We start from the raw sequence: 15,406 nt of genomic DNA, 5'->3' as shown, positions 1-15,406 counted from the left end.
GAACAATGAGAATGTGTAGAATGTCCATTAAGGGGCAAGAGGAAGGAAAGGAGAAAATAGCATAACGTATCTGGTTCTATTTACAATTGTAATTTCTAACTATTGCTTGTTTACAATGTACTTAGTATATTAGTATAGTACTCTGTTTTTGTGTGTATGATGTGTACATAATTGTAAGTAAAATAAAATACATATATTGAGAATATATTACAAGACAGTTTCACTATTTACAAAGAACACCCCCCTATGATCAGGGGATGACAGAAGTTATGACCATTGAAGACTTGGGACTGTTCTACTAAGGAGTAAGTACATTATTTTGAAGACCATAGGGAAACATAAAAAGTTTTGGCAAAAGTATTGTTAGATCTGTGATTTAGGAAGTTAAATCCAGAGGTAATGTGCAATTTGAATAAAAGCAAGTGAAATACTAAAATTCAGAAGAGCAATTGGGAAAAAAAAAATCAATAGTCTTATCAATAGGTCATTTTACCTAAGCCCCAAAACAGAGTAGGACACCTAATTTTCAGCCTTCCATTGAGTTATCACCTCCTCTGACATGATCACAACCTTAACCATGGTCACAACCTGCAGCCTGGTAAGCTGTCCCTCCTGTGTACTCCAAAGAGTTCCTTGAACTTACTCCTTTCCAGAACTTACTACACTAAATGTTACTTTTCTGCTTACTTGTCTAATGCTTCCTCTATTTTCTGTGGCTCCTAAGGGTAGGAACCAGGACTTATCTATCATCATATCCCAGATGACTTCCAGAATGCCTGCAATACAGAAACTATTCAATAAGCAGTAATGAACACAAGGCACTTTTCACTCTTTCCTCAGCTTCCAGACATTCAGTGGACTATTTCCTATCACTCTTTCAGGTCTCAGCTTAGATCACTTTCTTCAGAAAAGTGTGTTTCCATTTAGTTCTTATCTCCTTTAATCATAACTGCATATATCTTTCCTATTATGAGGATAGGTATTTCTTTCACCAACACAGAGAACTGAGGTATTTAGAGTTTTAAGTTCCTTCACTGTTAAATCTTGTATATCTGTGCTCTTTGGGAGATACTGCAGAAGGTCCTATTGTATAAAGATGACCTGCACACTCAATCCAGATCACCTCTACCTAAGGCTCTTGGTTTTCTCTGAGGTGAGAAAAGTCTCTGCACAGCTGTTCTCTTTCTGGTCTGAGTTCCCTCCTTTGACCTGATGTATAGACACATTCCCACTCTATGGTTGGTATAAAAAATCTGTAGGGTGTTTCATTTCAAAGGAGTTCTGTTCAGAGTAACTGGTAGAGCCAAAATAATAATAATAATATAATAATAATAATAATAATAATAATAATAAAAGGTAGCAGTATTTATGTGAGCTTCCATGAACCCACTTTTTCTGAATCATGAGTCCTTTCACTATGTACGGCACCAAAACCCTCAGCCCCACTCTCCCTTTTTTACCACAAAGACACTGCACTACACTGCACTTCTTCATTTTATTAATGATTAGTGGCTACCAGCATCACAATTGCCATCATGCTTCTTCAAACCCTATTAGAAATTTTTGTCTAAAAGTAAAAATGCTATTCTGGTTTGTTTCATCTCTTCTCTATTTTATAAACATAGCATACCGATTTCTGATTTTTTTTCCTCCTTTGCTCATTTTGTTCCTTTTTTCTAAAAATATTTTTCCACTTCTTTCTACATATCTACTCTTTAAGATCTATATAAAGCTTTCCACTTGTAACAACTCTTCCAACTTTTATTGGTTCTCTCTTCTTCTGAGCTTCACAAGAACTCCTGGCAGACACATAATTACATTGGTCTGTAGTCCTTGTGAATAATCAAATTGTTTGAACATTATGGACAGTGATTCTGCCTTAAAATTTCTCTTATATTGTCTGTCATATTTTGCATAGCACAAGAAAGACAGTAATCACTAATGCTGTTGACCAGATATTTCTAGTTTTTCTTCCAGACACATGGTAGGAATGTGCTTCCCTGTTATTTTGAAGCATTTGAGGCCAAGTGCCTTGTTTTGGTCAATGAAATATCAGTAAGTGTTGTGTGCCACTACCATGTAGTAACTATAAAAATATTAATATAGTTTGGCATATTCCATTTTTTCTGTCTTGGCAACTGGATAACCACTTCAGCCTGGATTCCCGAAGAAAGGTGACATATTAAAGAATACTGCAGTTGATTTTTGATGGTTGGCATCCAGAAGATCCAATGTCATTTGTTAGTTGAGAGAGCCAGTTACCAAGTTGGGTGGAGCAATTGAATCATGAGTGCCAGATAATTGGCCAGTTGAGAAAGAAAATAATCACAGATAGTGGAGACCACATATGTGCAAGTCACTCCTGAAAAAAGCAGAACTTTCTTCCTTCAGTAGTACTTCAAGAGTACTGGTACACTAAAGTCATATAACCATTAGGCTGAACCAAGTGAGACTGCCATTTTTCCAGGACAAAAACAACCAACTATTGGAAATTTCATATAGTGCAACCAAATAGAAATAAAACTAAGAGAAGAAAATAAGAAAAATCGATGAGAAGACATGCACCACTTTTGAATGAACTACTGAATTTTATAGTGTCCAATAGTAAGACCTGAATTTGCCTGAATTTATACAAAGAGTTGATGATGTACTAGAACCTGTTACTAGATTATAGCCATATTGGATTAAACAATTTATTATGGCTAAGCAGAACTGAAATATAATAAGCCAAAAGAAAAAAAAAAAAAAACCTTTGCATTTGCACAAGTAATAAAGGAAACTTGTTTTTTGCAAATACACTACCCAGCTTAAAAATCTTTTCTGAGCTCATTTAATAAGTAGATAATCTGAATGCCTTATATCTATTTTAAAAGTTAAATTTGTAGCTTAAAGTCTTCCCACAAAGAAAGTACCAAGATCAGATGGCTTTACTGAAGAATTCTACCAAATATTTAAGAAGGAAATAATAACTCTAGACACTCTTTTAGAGATTTGGAGAGGCGGAATATTTACTGACTCATTCTATTAAAGCAGTATTACTCTGAAAAGAAAACCAGGCAAAAAAAATAAAATAAAATTATAGGCCAATGTCTCTTAAGAACATAGATGTAAAATTTTTAACAAAACTATCTTAACAAAGAAGAATGAAGCGAGGGGTGTTATTCTTCCTGATATTACATATTACTATATAGCTACAGTAATTAAGATAATTTCATTTGTTACAGAAATAGGATATAGATCAATAGAACAGAATAGGACAACCAAAAATAGACCTACACGAAAATACTCACTTGATTTTTGACAAAAATAAAAAACAATTCAATTGTGAAACATTATTTTTTTCAGAAATGATGCTGGGACAATGGACATCCTGATGCAAAAACAAAGACAAAATACAACAATAAAAAATAATAATAAGTTAGAGTCATATCAATGGAAGGGATGCAAGATGGTATGTAGTAGGAAGACCTAAAGCTCACCCACCCCACATTTATAACTATATATCACTCATATATGAGTCAATAACCCAGAGAAAAATCCAGAGAGTGGCAGAAAAAACTCCACAACAAAGTATAGAAGAGAGGCCATATCTGAGAAGTCAGGAAGGGCAGAAATGGTGGCTGGGAGCTGCCCATAGGAGGGAGGGAGCTCCAGTTGTGGAGAAAAGAAAACACCAGAGAGCCCACACAGGGAAAAAGAATCCTCATAATGGGTGGTCTTGAAAGAGAGTGGGGCTGAATTCCATGAGTTTGTATAACCAGAGGGACTTGGATTCTGGAGCATTAAAAGTCAGCTGGCTCAGCATTGGGGGAGCTATCAGGGGGAGTGATAACAGGGTCCCTGCCCCTAAAGAGACAACAGTCCAAGTAGAGCAACATTGAAGTGGCAGCTTGCACAATGGGAAAAATATTTGTTTATACTAATTATAGAGCATGTTGGGGGACTTCTTTGGGAACAAAGGGGTTGGTAGCCACCATTTTCCTCCCTTGCCCCATACCATAAACACAGAGCCACCTGCAGGAGGTGGAACTACAAAGACACTTGCTACCTAACCTGCTAGCTGTGAGCCCTGCCTATGAGTTCTCCTGAGGACTTGCTCTCTTTAAGCCTGCTGGCCAAGTCTCTGGGCTCAACTCAAATTTTGTTAGTAATGCATATGCTCTGCCCAGCCACTGCCTCCTGGTTTCATGCACCAGATGGTCGCTGAACTTCAGGAGATCTAGCCTAAGACTAGTGTCTCAGTGCAAATTTTGTTAATTCCTCATGTGCCTTGACCAGGCACCACACACACAAACACAGTATAATGCACCCAGCCATGGGGCACAGACACCAAATGCCCTGGCAATGGCTTCTGCTGTGTGCTGCACCCCCAACTGCTGATTTACTTTGGGCAATAGGCCTAGGATTTGCAGCTTAGTGCAAATTTTGTGGACACAGTATGCCATGCCTAGTGACCTCCCCACTCTGGGAGCAGCCTCTCTTCATGCATAGACACTGTGTGTCACACCCAGTTGCCAGGCCCTCCTTGCCACTACCTCAGCCATGCATCTTATTATCTGGTGGATGCCACTCATGCACATTGTAACTGTGGCCTAATCTGGTCTAAGACTAGTGACTTGGTGCAAAAGTTGCTAACATTGTCACACTGACCCCAAGCCCTCCAAGGATCATGCTCCCTCAGAGCCGGTCTGCCTAGGTCTCACTAATACCACAGAGAGCAAGCACAGCCCACAACAGTTAATGCTACACAAACACAATAGCAGGTTATAGGCAGCACACATAAGAGACTCCTGTAAGTGGCAAGTTCTAGTGAACACTTTACTGCAGGGCACTCCAGGACCTCTGCAGAGGATAGCGCTAACTTTCCTAACATACACAAACAGACACAGAGGTGGACGAATTGAGAAGACAGAGGAATTTTTCCCAAATGAAAAAACATGACAAACCACAATAGGAGATCTGAGCAAAACAGATATAAATAATATGCCCGATAGAAAATATAAAGTAATCATAAAAATACTCACTGAACATGAGAAAAGAATGGAGTACATCAGTGAGACCCTTAACAAAGAGATTTTTTTAAATGACATACCAAAGATGAAGAACTCAATAAAAGAAATTTAAAATATAACAGATTAAATTTTAAATTAATATAACAGATTAACAGATTAATATTGTAAATTAAAATATAACAGATGGAATGAACAGTAAGTAACAGGAAGCCAAAGAATATATCAGTGACCTGGTGGATACAGCAATATAAGGCAATCAAGCTGAAGAGATGAGAGATCCATATCCAGTAGGTACAGAAAACCCCCCAAAAAATCAACAAAAACAGATCTACACCAAGACCCACTATAAATAAAATGGAAAAATGTAAAAAAAAAAAATTAAAAATGCCAAATGTAGTGATAAAGAAAAAAAAATTAAAAGCAGAAAAATGAAAGTTTCCTATAAAGAAAACCTCAGTGGATTTTTCAGCAGAAACTTTGCTACCCAGAAAAATGTGGCATGAAGAGTGTTGCACAGCTGAAGTTGTTTGGGCACCTGGGTGGCTCAGTGGGTTAAAGCCTCTGCCTTCGGCTCAGGTCATGATTTCAGGGTCCTGGGATCGAACCCCACATCGGGCTCTCTGCTCTGTGGGGAGCCTTCTTCCTCCTCTCTCTCTGCCTGCCTCTCTGCCTACTTGTGATCTCTCTCTCTCTCTCTCTCTCTCTGTCAAATAAATAAATAAAAATTAAAAAAAAAAAATGGGGCATGATATATTCAAAGTGCTGAATGGGAAAAAATGAAGCCAAGAATTCTCTATCCTGCAAGGATATCATTCAGAATAGAAGAAGAGATAAAGAGCTTCCCAAACAAACAAAAACTAAAGAAATTTATGACCACTAAACCAGGCCTGAAAAAGACAGTAAAAAGGACTCTTTCAGTATGAAGACCAAAAGTGACATTATGAAGTATGAGACAAAAAAGCATCAAAAAAATAAATGTTTTTGTGAAGAAAAAAAAAAAAAGTTAAGGAACTCACAAAATAAAAAGATGTAAAATATGACACCATAATACCTAAAATGCAGGGAAGAGGAGTAAAGAATGGCCTTAAACTTTAGAGACCATCAACTTAATATAGACTACTGTATGCAGATGATGTTATATACAGCCCTAACAGTAATTGCAAATAAAAAACATTAATAGGTATACAAAGAATAAAGAGAAAAAGTTCAAATATATCACTAAAGAAAACCAAGACAGAGAGGAATAGAAGAAAGGATCAAAGAAAACTACAAAAACAACCACAAAACTAGCAACAAAATGACAATATATACATATTAATCAATAATTTTGAACATAAATAGACTAGATGCTACAATCAAATAACATGGATGAAAAAACAAGGTCCATCTGTATGCTGCCTACAAGAGACTCATTTTAGACCTAAAGACACTTGCAGATTGAAAGTGAAGAGATGAAGAAACATCTATAATGAAAATGGATGTCAAAAGAAAGCTAGAGTAGCAATACTTATATTAAAATAGATTTTAAAACAAAGTTTGTAACAAGAGACAAAGAAGGACACTACATAATAACAAAGGGGGCAATTGAACAAGAAGATATAACAATTATAAATATTTATGCACCCAACATGGAAGCACTTAAATGCATAAAACAGTTAATTAAAAACATAAAGGAACAAATCAATGTCAGACCTCAAGTTATATTACAAAGCCATAGTGATCAAAACAGTATGGTACTGGCACAAAAATAGACACATAGATCATTGCAACAGAATAGAAAACCCAGAAATGAATCTATATTTATATGGTCAATTAACCTTCAACAAAGGAGGAAAAAATATCCAATGGGAAAAAGAGTCTCTTAAACAAATAATGTTGGGAAAATTGGACAGCTACATGCAAAATAATGAACCTGGACCACTTTCTTTCATCATACACAACAATAAACTCAAAAAGGATTAAAGACCTAAATGAAACCATAAAAATTTTGCACAGGCAGTAATTCCTCTGGCCCTAACTGTAGCAACATTTTTCTAGGTATGTCTCCTGAAGAAAGGATTATAAAAGGAAAAAATACACTATTGGGACTACATCAAAATAAAAAGCTTCTGCACAGGGAAGGAAACAATTAACAAAACTAAAAGGCAGAAGATATTTGCAAATGACATATCCAATAAAGGGCTGTTATCTAAAATACATAAAGAACTGTTGCAACTCAACCCCACAAAAACAAATAATCCAATTACAAATGGGCAGAAAACATGAACAGACATTTCTCCAAAGAAGACATACAGATGGCCAACAGACATATGAAAAGATGCCCAACATCACTCCTTATCAGGGAAATGCAAATCAAAACTATAATGAGATATCCCCTCACACCAGTCAGAACGGCTACAATCAAAAACACAAGAAACAACAGGTGTTGGTGAAGATGTGGAGGAAAAGGAAACCCTATCAACTATTGGTGGGAATGCAGACTGGTACATCCACTCTGGAAAAGAGTATGGAGATTCCTCAAAAAGTTAAAAATAGATATACCCTATAATCCAATCAGACTCCGGGGCATTTACCCAAAGAATACAAAAATAATAGTTCAAATAGTTGTACCCCCTATGATCAGCATCATTATTAATAGCCAAATTATGGAAGCAACCTGTGTCCATTGATTGATGAATGGATGAAGAAGTGTCATGCATAGATAGATATAGATGTTAGATATACATATAGATATAGATGATATAGATGCTGGAATATTATTCAGCCACAAAAAAGAATAAAATTTTTCCATTTGCAAAGACATGAATGGAGAGCAAAATAAGCCAGTCAGAGAAAGACAAATATGATATGGTTTCATTCATACGTGGAATTTAAGAAAGAAAACAAATGACCAAGATAAAACAAGGCAAAGCAAAAGAGAGAGAAGATAAGCCAAGAATCAGACTCCTAAGAAACAGACTACTTTGGGTTACTAGAGGGGAGGTAAGTGGAGGGAGGGGTAAAATAGATGATGGGGATTAAGGACTGCACTAGTTGTGATGAACACTGGGTGATGTAGAGAATAGTTGAATCATTATATTATACAGCTAAAACTAATATAACACTATATGTTAACTACACTGGAATTAAAATAAAATTAAATTTTAAAAAATGATAAAGTAAAATAACCAGGAGAAAAAGTTAGATTCATACCTCACAGCATAAAGAAAAACTAACTTAAAAAGAATCATAGACATAAACATAAAACCTAAAGCTATAACATTTTTAGAGGAAAATAAAACATTTTTGTGACTTTAGGTTAGGTAAACTTTGTGTCAAAAACACAAAGCATAAAATAAATTGATATATTAATCTTTATCAACTTTAAGAACTTCTGCTGTTGGAAAAACATTAAGACATGCCTAAACTGGTAGAAAATATTTGAAATTTTTTCACTTGAAAAAAGAGTTATAGCTAGAATATTTTTTTTTAAACTATCAAACCTGAATAAGAAGGCAGTTTCATTAAAAAGTTAGCAAAATAGGGCACTGGGTGGTTCAATGGGTTAAAGCCTCTGCCTTCGGCTCAGGTCATGATCCCAGAGTTCTAGAATTGAGGCCCACATCGGGCTCTCTGCTCAGCAGGAAACCTGCTTCCTCCTCTCTCTCTGTCTGCCTCTCTGCCTACTTCAGATCTGTGTCTGTGTATCTACTTAAGATCTGTGTCTGTCAAATAAATAAATAAAATCTTTAAAAAATTGGCAAAATATTTGATCACTTCACCAAAGAAGATATATGATGGGAAATAAGCACTTGAAAGATGCTCAACATAATTAGTCATTAAGAAAATACAACTAACAACCACAATGAGATTCTACTACCTAATGGTTATAATAGCTAAAATTAAAAAGACTGATCATGTTCAAGTGTTGCAAGAATTCTCAGACAATGCTCCTAGAAATGTAAATTATAGTATGACTGCTTAGAAACAGTATAGCATTTCCCTTAAAAAAGTTAAACATTAAACATAAACATAGGGATATTGGGTGGCTTATTGGTTAAGCATCTGCCTTCAGCTCAGATCATGATCCCAGGGTCCTGGGATTGAGCCCTGCATTGTGTTCCCAGCTCAGTGGGGAGTCTCCTTCCTGTTCCTCTCTCGCGCTGGTTTTCTCTCTCTCTCTCTCTGTCTCTCTCCCTTTCTCTCTCAAATAAATAAATTAAAATCTTCTAAAAAATAAAAATAAAAAATAAACATAAAGCCTATGATCCAGTAAATTGTCCTAAATACTTATCTAAAAGAAATAAAAGCAAACTATCTATAAGATAGTTGTTACACAAATGTTAAAAGCAGCTCTATTTGTAACAGATCTAAGCAGAAAATAACCCAAACGTCCAACCAAAAGATGAATGGATAAACAAATAGTGGTATATACATGGTATATATATACAATGGAATTCTATTCAGCAGTAAAAAAAGATTGGATTATTGGTCATCACAACTACACAGATAAATCTCAGCTTTCTCTTAAGGGAATTAATCAAGACATAAACAAAAAGGCATATATAATATTATGGTTTTGTTTATATAAAATTATGTAAAACTTCAAACTTACCATAGGTACACAAAGCAGATCGGTAGTTGCTTGGTGATAGGGGTATGATAAGAAGAGGTTAGAGAGACAGAATACAAAGGAACACAGAGATACTTTGGGGTGATATATGTGTTGACTATCTTGATTGTGGTCATTGTTTTGTGTCTGCATCCACTTGTGAAAATCTTTCAAAGCATCTACTTTAAATAAGTGAGCTTATTATATGCCTACACACCTCAATAAAGTTACTTTTTTAAAAAGTGGCAGCTTCGGGCACCTGGGTGGCTCAGTTGGTTAAGCAACTGCCTTCGGCAGGTCATGATCCTGGAGTCCAGGGATTGAGTCCTGCATTGAGCTCCCAGCTCCTCAGGGAGCTTCTCCCTCTGACCTTCTCCCCTCTCATGTGCTCACTCTCTCTCTCTCTCAAATAAATAAATAAAATATTTTTTTAAATGGCAGCTTCCCATTACCTTAAAATAGAGATCAAACGTTTCCCATATTACACTAGATCCTACATGATCTTGCCCTTATCTACCTCTCCAGTTTCACTTTGGGACCTTCCCATCCCCCTTTATATGTTGCCATCATAATTGGCCATTTAGTTCTTCAAGAGTTTGTGGTCCTTCTCACCTCAATATCTTTGCAAATGCTATTCCCTCTCCTTTCCCCACACTTAACTCCTAGTTAGCTTCCTCTCATCCTTCAGTTCTCATTTCAGATATTAGTCCCCAAGAAAATACTAAATGAACACCCCAAGATACTTGAGGTTTGCAACACTCTATTTTTTCCTTTTAAAGTTTGTCAAAATTTTTATTTATATTTTGAGTACATATTCAGTTAATGACTATCAACACTACTAAAGTATGCAAATTTACATTAAGTTAATAGTTTTGAAGAACAAGTTAAATGTAATTATAACATTTTATATATAAGGAAAGAGATAAACTGCTTAAAATCACACACATACTAGTCAATGGCAGTGATTTGAAATCAGCTCTCTCTGACTTTAAAGCATATAATCTTAATTAATGATTAATCATTCTATAATATCATATGCACTATGAATGATATGATACCAAAAAAAATACATTGTGGAAGTCAGAGCATGATCTCTAAAATGATGGCAGATAAATAGGTAGTATTTCCAGGGAAGCAGTCTACTTGGAAGAACCTAAACTGTTTGTGGGGTATCTGATATTTAAGCCAAAAATGGAAGAGGAATGGCTCTGAAATTTGGATATGAAGATGGCTTCAGGAAGTCAGCAATAAATCCTGCAAGATAAGAGTAAACATAGTGCTAATCTAGACAGATTGTGGCATTGGGCAGATTAATAAGGCAGAGATCCAGGAATTTGGTACAAAATGAGAACCAAGACATCTCCAGGGCTAGGCAGAACCTCATAGAGAAATTTTGAGATAGAAATATGGAAAGACGATTTGGGAAGATGAAAATATGGAAAGATGAATGCTAGAGTGCTGCTTTGCATTTGTAAAATCTCTCCATATCCCCAAGAGACCTTTACCTAACCACTGACTTACCACACTACTCCAGTTTCAAGGACTTCTCAGCAGAATTAATCCCCAAATTTGAAAATTTAAAATGTAGGAGACACATAGTAATAGAAGAGGTGAGAATATATACAAAATTTTGGAAAGTGCAAGAAAATGTTAAATCAATATTCAGTTATCTAAGTAATTATATACATAATAGCCAGACATTATAAAGTAAATCACATTCAGTGTCTCAACTGTTTTATCTTTCCTACATTTGAAAATATATATATATATGAGCTCATCCAATAAAGATTTACTATTGAACTGGAGGTAGGCTTTTGGTTAAATGACACTGCGACTTGACAGATAAAAAAGCTCCATACTATTCAAAATTCTTCCTTCCTCAAGTAGCTTAAAATTCAGGGGTGTTCATAAACATATCTTTAAAAGGAGAGTATAATATATTGCCTCCTGTCAGAGAGAAAGGACTTATCTTAAATCAGGAACTGAAATACTCCCAGAGTCTTAAGATACATTTATTTATTTATTAAAATATTTTATTTATTTATTTATTTATTTGACAGAGGCAGAAACAACAAGAGAGGGAATACAAGCAGGGGAAGTGGGAGAGGGAGAAAGGCTTGCTGCCGAGCAGGGAGCCCCTGCAGGTCTGGATCCCAGGACTCTGGGATCATGACCTGAGCTGAAGGCTAGAAGCTTAATGACTGAGCCACCCAGGCGCCCCAAGATGCATTTTTTAAAATATTTTATTTATTTATTTGACAGAGAGAGAGAGAGAGATCACAAGTAGGCAGAGAAGCAGGCAAAGAGAGAAGGGGGTAGCACTTTCCCTGCTGAGCAGAGAGCCCCATTCCAGGCTCAATCCCAGGACCCTGAGATCATGACCTGAGCCAAAGGCAGCGGCTTAACCCACTGAACCACCCAGGCGCCCCGCATTTATTTTTCTAAATGAAGTAAATTCTAAGCCAAATTTCTCACCTCCTAGATTAGAATTTATGCTAATTGATAAAATATAGGTATTTGCAAAATATTAGTAAAATATTATAATTTATATTTCAATAAAGTTTATAATTCTTATAAGATATTACCATTTGTTTATGAAAAGTATAATTTTTACTTTCAAATATATCCTGTTATAGTATGTGTACCTTTGGATAAATGGAATAAATATATTTCATTTTTTATACAAAATGAGCGCTATCTAATCATCAGAATCTTGCATTGGCCATCTTCAATAGATTTTATAACATTTAAAAGCACTGTGTTTTCCAAATGTCTGAAGTCAGTGTCTCTCCTAGACATAAACTACAAAAACAAATTCTCTATTCTTAGTTTGGCTTGCCTCTAAGTTTGTTTTCCTTCTTGTAAGTTGTAAAACAGTTCTGATGTATATTGAAAAGAGTATTATGTGTTTAAACTAGTATCTTTATTGGGGCGCCTGGGTGGCTCAGCGGGTTAAAGCCTCTGCCTTCGGCTCAGGTCGTGATCCCAGATTTCTGGGATCGAGCCCCGCATCGGGCTCTCTGTTCGGCAGAGAGCCTCCTTCTCTCTCTCTCTCTCTCTCTCTCTCTCTGCCTGTCTCTCCGCCTACTTGTGATTTCTGTCAAAAAAAAAAAAAATCTTTATTGATAATAGTATATAAGTATAAATTCATAAGCAATAGTCAGCAACCTAGAATCTAATCCGATTGTTGAAAGGCTCAATGCTTTAAATAACTCAGTTCTCGGTGACTGGCAAGATTGAATACATATTTTAAAAAAACATGAAGGATATTGACTAAACATATTTAACCCATTTTTTTTTCTTAAATAATATAAGATAATTATATTACCATTGAATAAGCTATTCTTTACAGAACTAGGGAAATTCGATTTTAGTACTTTAAGTTCAGTAGGGCCACTGGCTCTTACCAAACACCTATTACTTTCTCTTTCCTAAAAGTCAGTCCAAACTCTGGTGTCATATCAAATAAAACCATAAAAGCCACTGCTATTTAGTTTCAGGTTGCTTGAGGAGGTTGATGCACTGGTGAAAAAAACGAGTTATAGGGGCGCCTGGGTGGCTCAATGGGTTAAGCCGCTGCCTTCGGCTCAGGTCATGATCTCAGGGTCCTCGGATTGAGTCCTGCAACAGCCTCTCTGCTCAGCAGGGAGCCTGCTTCCCTCTCTCTCTCTGCCTACCTCTCTGCCTACTTGTGATCTTTCTGTCAAATAAATAAATAAAATCTTTTAAAAAAATGAGTTATATTTCAGGAGTATAGAAGGGAGAAAAAAGACAAAAGTACTAATCAACTCTGAAATCCATATATTTCTGGGATGATGAATACACAGGATAAAATGATAATCCCAAATGTCAACCTCATTTTTGCTGAACTTCTAAAAATTTTTAATAATGCTTTAATTTTTCACCTTCATATGACTCAGAGTACACTTTTAACAAAGGTCTCACTCAGAAAAGCCCAAACACAAACTCAACTATCATGTTTTTAAGTTTAAGAAGTGCAGTGTGAGCAGCCCAGGTATCAGGTATCAGGTCTCATTTTCATACCCTTGCTGTACTCATAGCACTGTAAAGAAACTACCATAAATCATTTCTTAGCTGTGTACAATTAATTTTATGTTCTGTACTTGTCTTCCTCTATGTTTTTATGCTGTTTCTTTTTATATTTGATTTTTGAGGTCACTCTGGGTTTGAAGTAAAATACTCAAACTTAATATTAAAATATCACTGGGTGATATTATAGTAAAAGTTTTAATAACCAAATTCAGGGTCACCTTTTCCCACCAGTTTCAAAATTAACTGTCAAAAAGGGTCAAAAGAAAAATAACCTGTAATACCCTAACCCTTTTAAGTATAAGAAGATATTAAATGGGTTTATTGCATAATTTCTGGAAAAGTAAAACATTTCTACTATTACTGCATATTTTCACAGTGATCCCTTTATCTTATTTATCATTACCTTGGAGGTGGTTTCAGACATCATCAGAATATTTTACCACTTAGCTTATTTGAAGTAAAAGAGGAAAAAACCTTTTTTAATAATTTTCAGAATAGCTATTCTTCCAGACGGAAGTCTACGGATGCTAAATGCTTCTAAATCTGATGAGGGAAAGTACGTTTGCCAAGGGGAAAACATCTTTGGTTCTGCTGAAATCATAGCATCAGTATCTGTAAAAGGTAAGAAAATGTAGCTAACTGTGTTATAAGCATAGTTTCATGGCTTTGTCAGAAAGTGAATAAATATAATATGCATGTAAAATGTGTTTGCTCATATGTGTCTGCATGCTCCTATTGATAAGATACACTGCAAAGATGGAACTAACACATCCAAATTGTCCCTTTCCATTATTTAGAAGACCATAAAGAAAAGAACACCTTGTTGGTAGAAACTTAACATTAGAACAAAATATGTGAGGATATAAATGTTAGAAATATTAGAAACAAAATATGTGAAGGAGATAAAGCTTTCTGAAGTTTTACTGGATGTCTCAAAATCCAAAAGTATTCCAACAATATAAAAATATTTTTCCTCTATCAAGATTAATTTTAACATCAATCAGTAATATCCCTTTGTTATCACTGCAACTGGGGTCTGGGGCAGAAAGGAGTAGCGGAAGGAGGACATAAACATTGTGGTGTCAGAATGTGTATCAGGTAAACGGTTACCTGACCTGTTCTTTGGTGTTTGCATCAATGGAATTCTTAAGCACCGTCACTTTTTAGTGTTATAAATATTACCACTTAAATTTTTCTATTAGTTTTCTAGTTCAAACATGTACTAGATTTTGGCCTAGAACTTTTTTTTTCTTTTTGGCCTAGAACATTTTTTTGAGACTACATATCATTCTTTAGTACAGACAGAAAATCCCAATTTTTCAATTTTTCAATTGGCAAAGAAAAATTTTTCCAACTGAACTATATCTTCAATCAACTTTTTCCCTGTAGGCATGTATCAAATAGTGAATCATACCTGGGTATAAAAATATAGAAATATTAAGTTTTCTTTTTCTTTAGAAATAAAAATGTCATTAAAACAGCCAGTACGCTGATATTTTAGAAAAGAAGCAAACATTAGATGAAAGGATGAAGGAAGGAAAAGATGAAGAAAGGAAGATAATTTAAATGATGCCTTCATTTATAGCATACATAATGGGAATCTGACTATATCTGCTAGTCTGTGCCTTATGTGCTAAACAATCTTTGTCATAATGAAGCAATGTTGAATTCACAGACATTTTAAAAATAATAACAAAAAAGGTTTCTGTTAATCACAAGTTGAATGGAATATTTAATTACTCAGAACATT

At 35.3% G+C, this 15,406-nt stretch overlaps 1 protein-coding gene across 1 annotated transcript in view; it reads left to right on the top strand.

The window, feature by feature from the left end:
* CNTN5 (contactin 5) overlaps positions 1-15,406 on the top strand; it is a 1,361,366-nt gene that overhangs the window by 1,184,947 nt on the left and 161,013 nt on the right. The window contains exon 14 of the mRNA XM_059185809.1: positions 14,150-14,277. Coding sequence (XP_059041792.1) covers positions 14,150-14,277 — 128 coding nt within the window. The remainder of the gene's footprint in view (positions 1-14,149; positions 14,278-15,406) is intronic.

Source organism: Mustela lutreola, chromosome 1 (genome assembly GCF_030435805.1).
Source record: "Mustela lutreola isolate mMusLut2 chromosome 1, mMusLut2.pri, whole genome shotgun sequence".
Lineage (NCBI taxonomy): Eukaryota > Metazoa > Chordata > Mammalia > Carnivora > Mustelidae > Mustela > Mustela lutreola.
The sequence above is the reverse complement of the archived record's forward strand: the minus strand, read 5'-3'. Positions and strand labels throughout refer to the sequence as shown.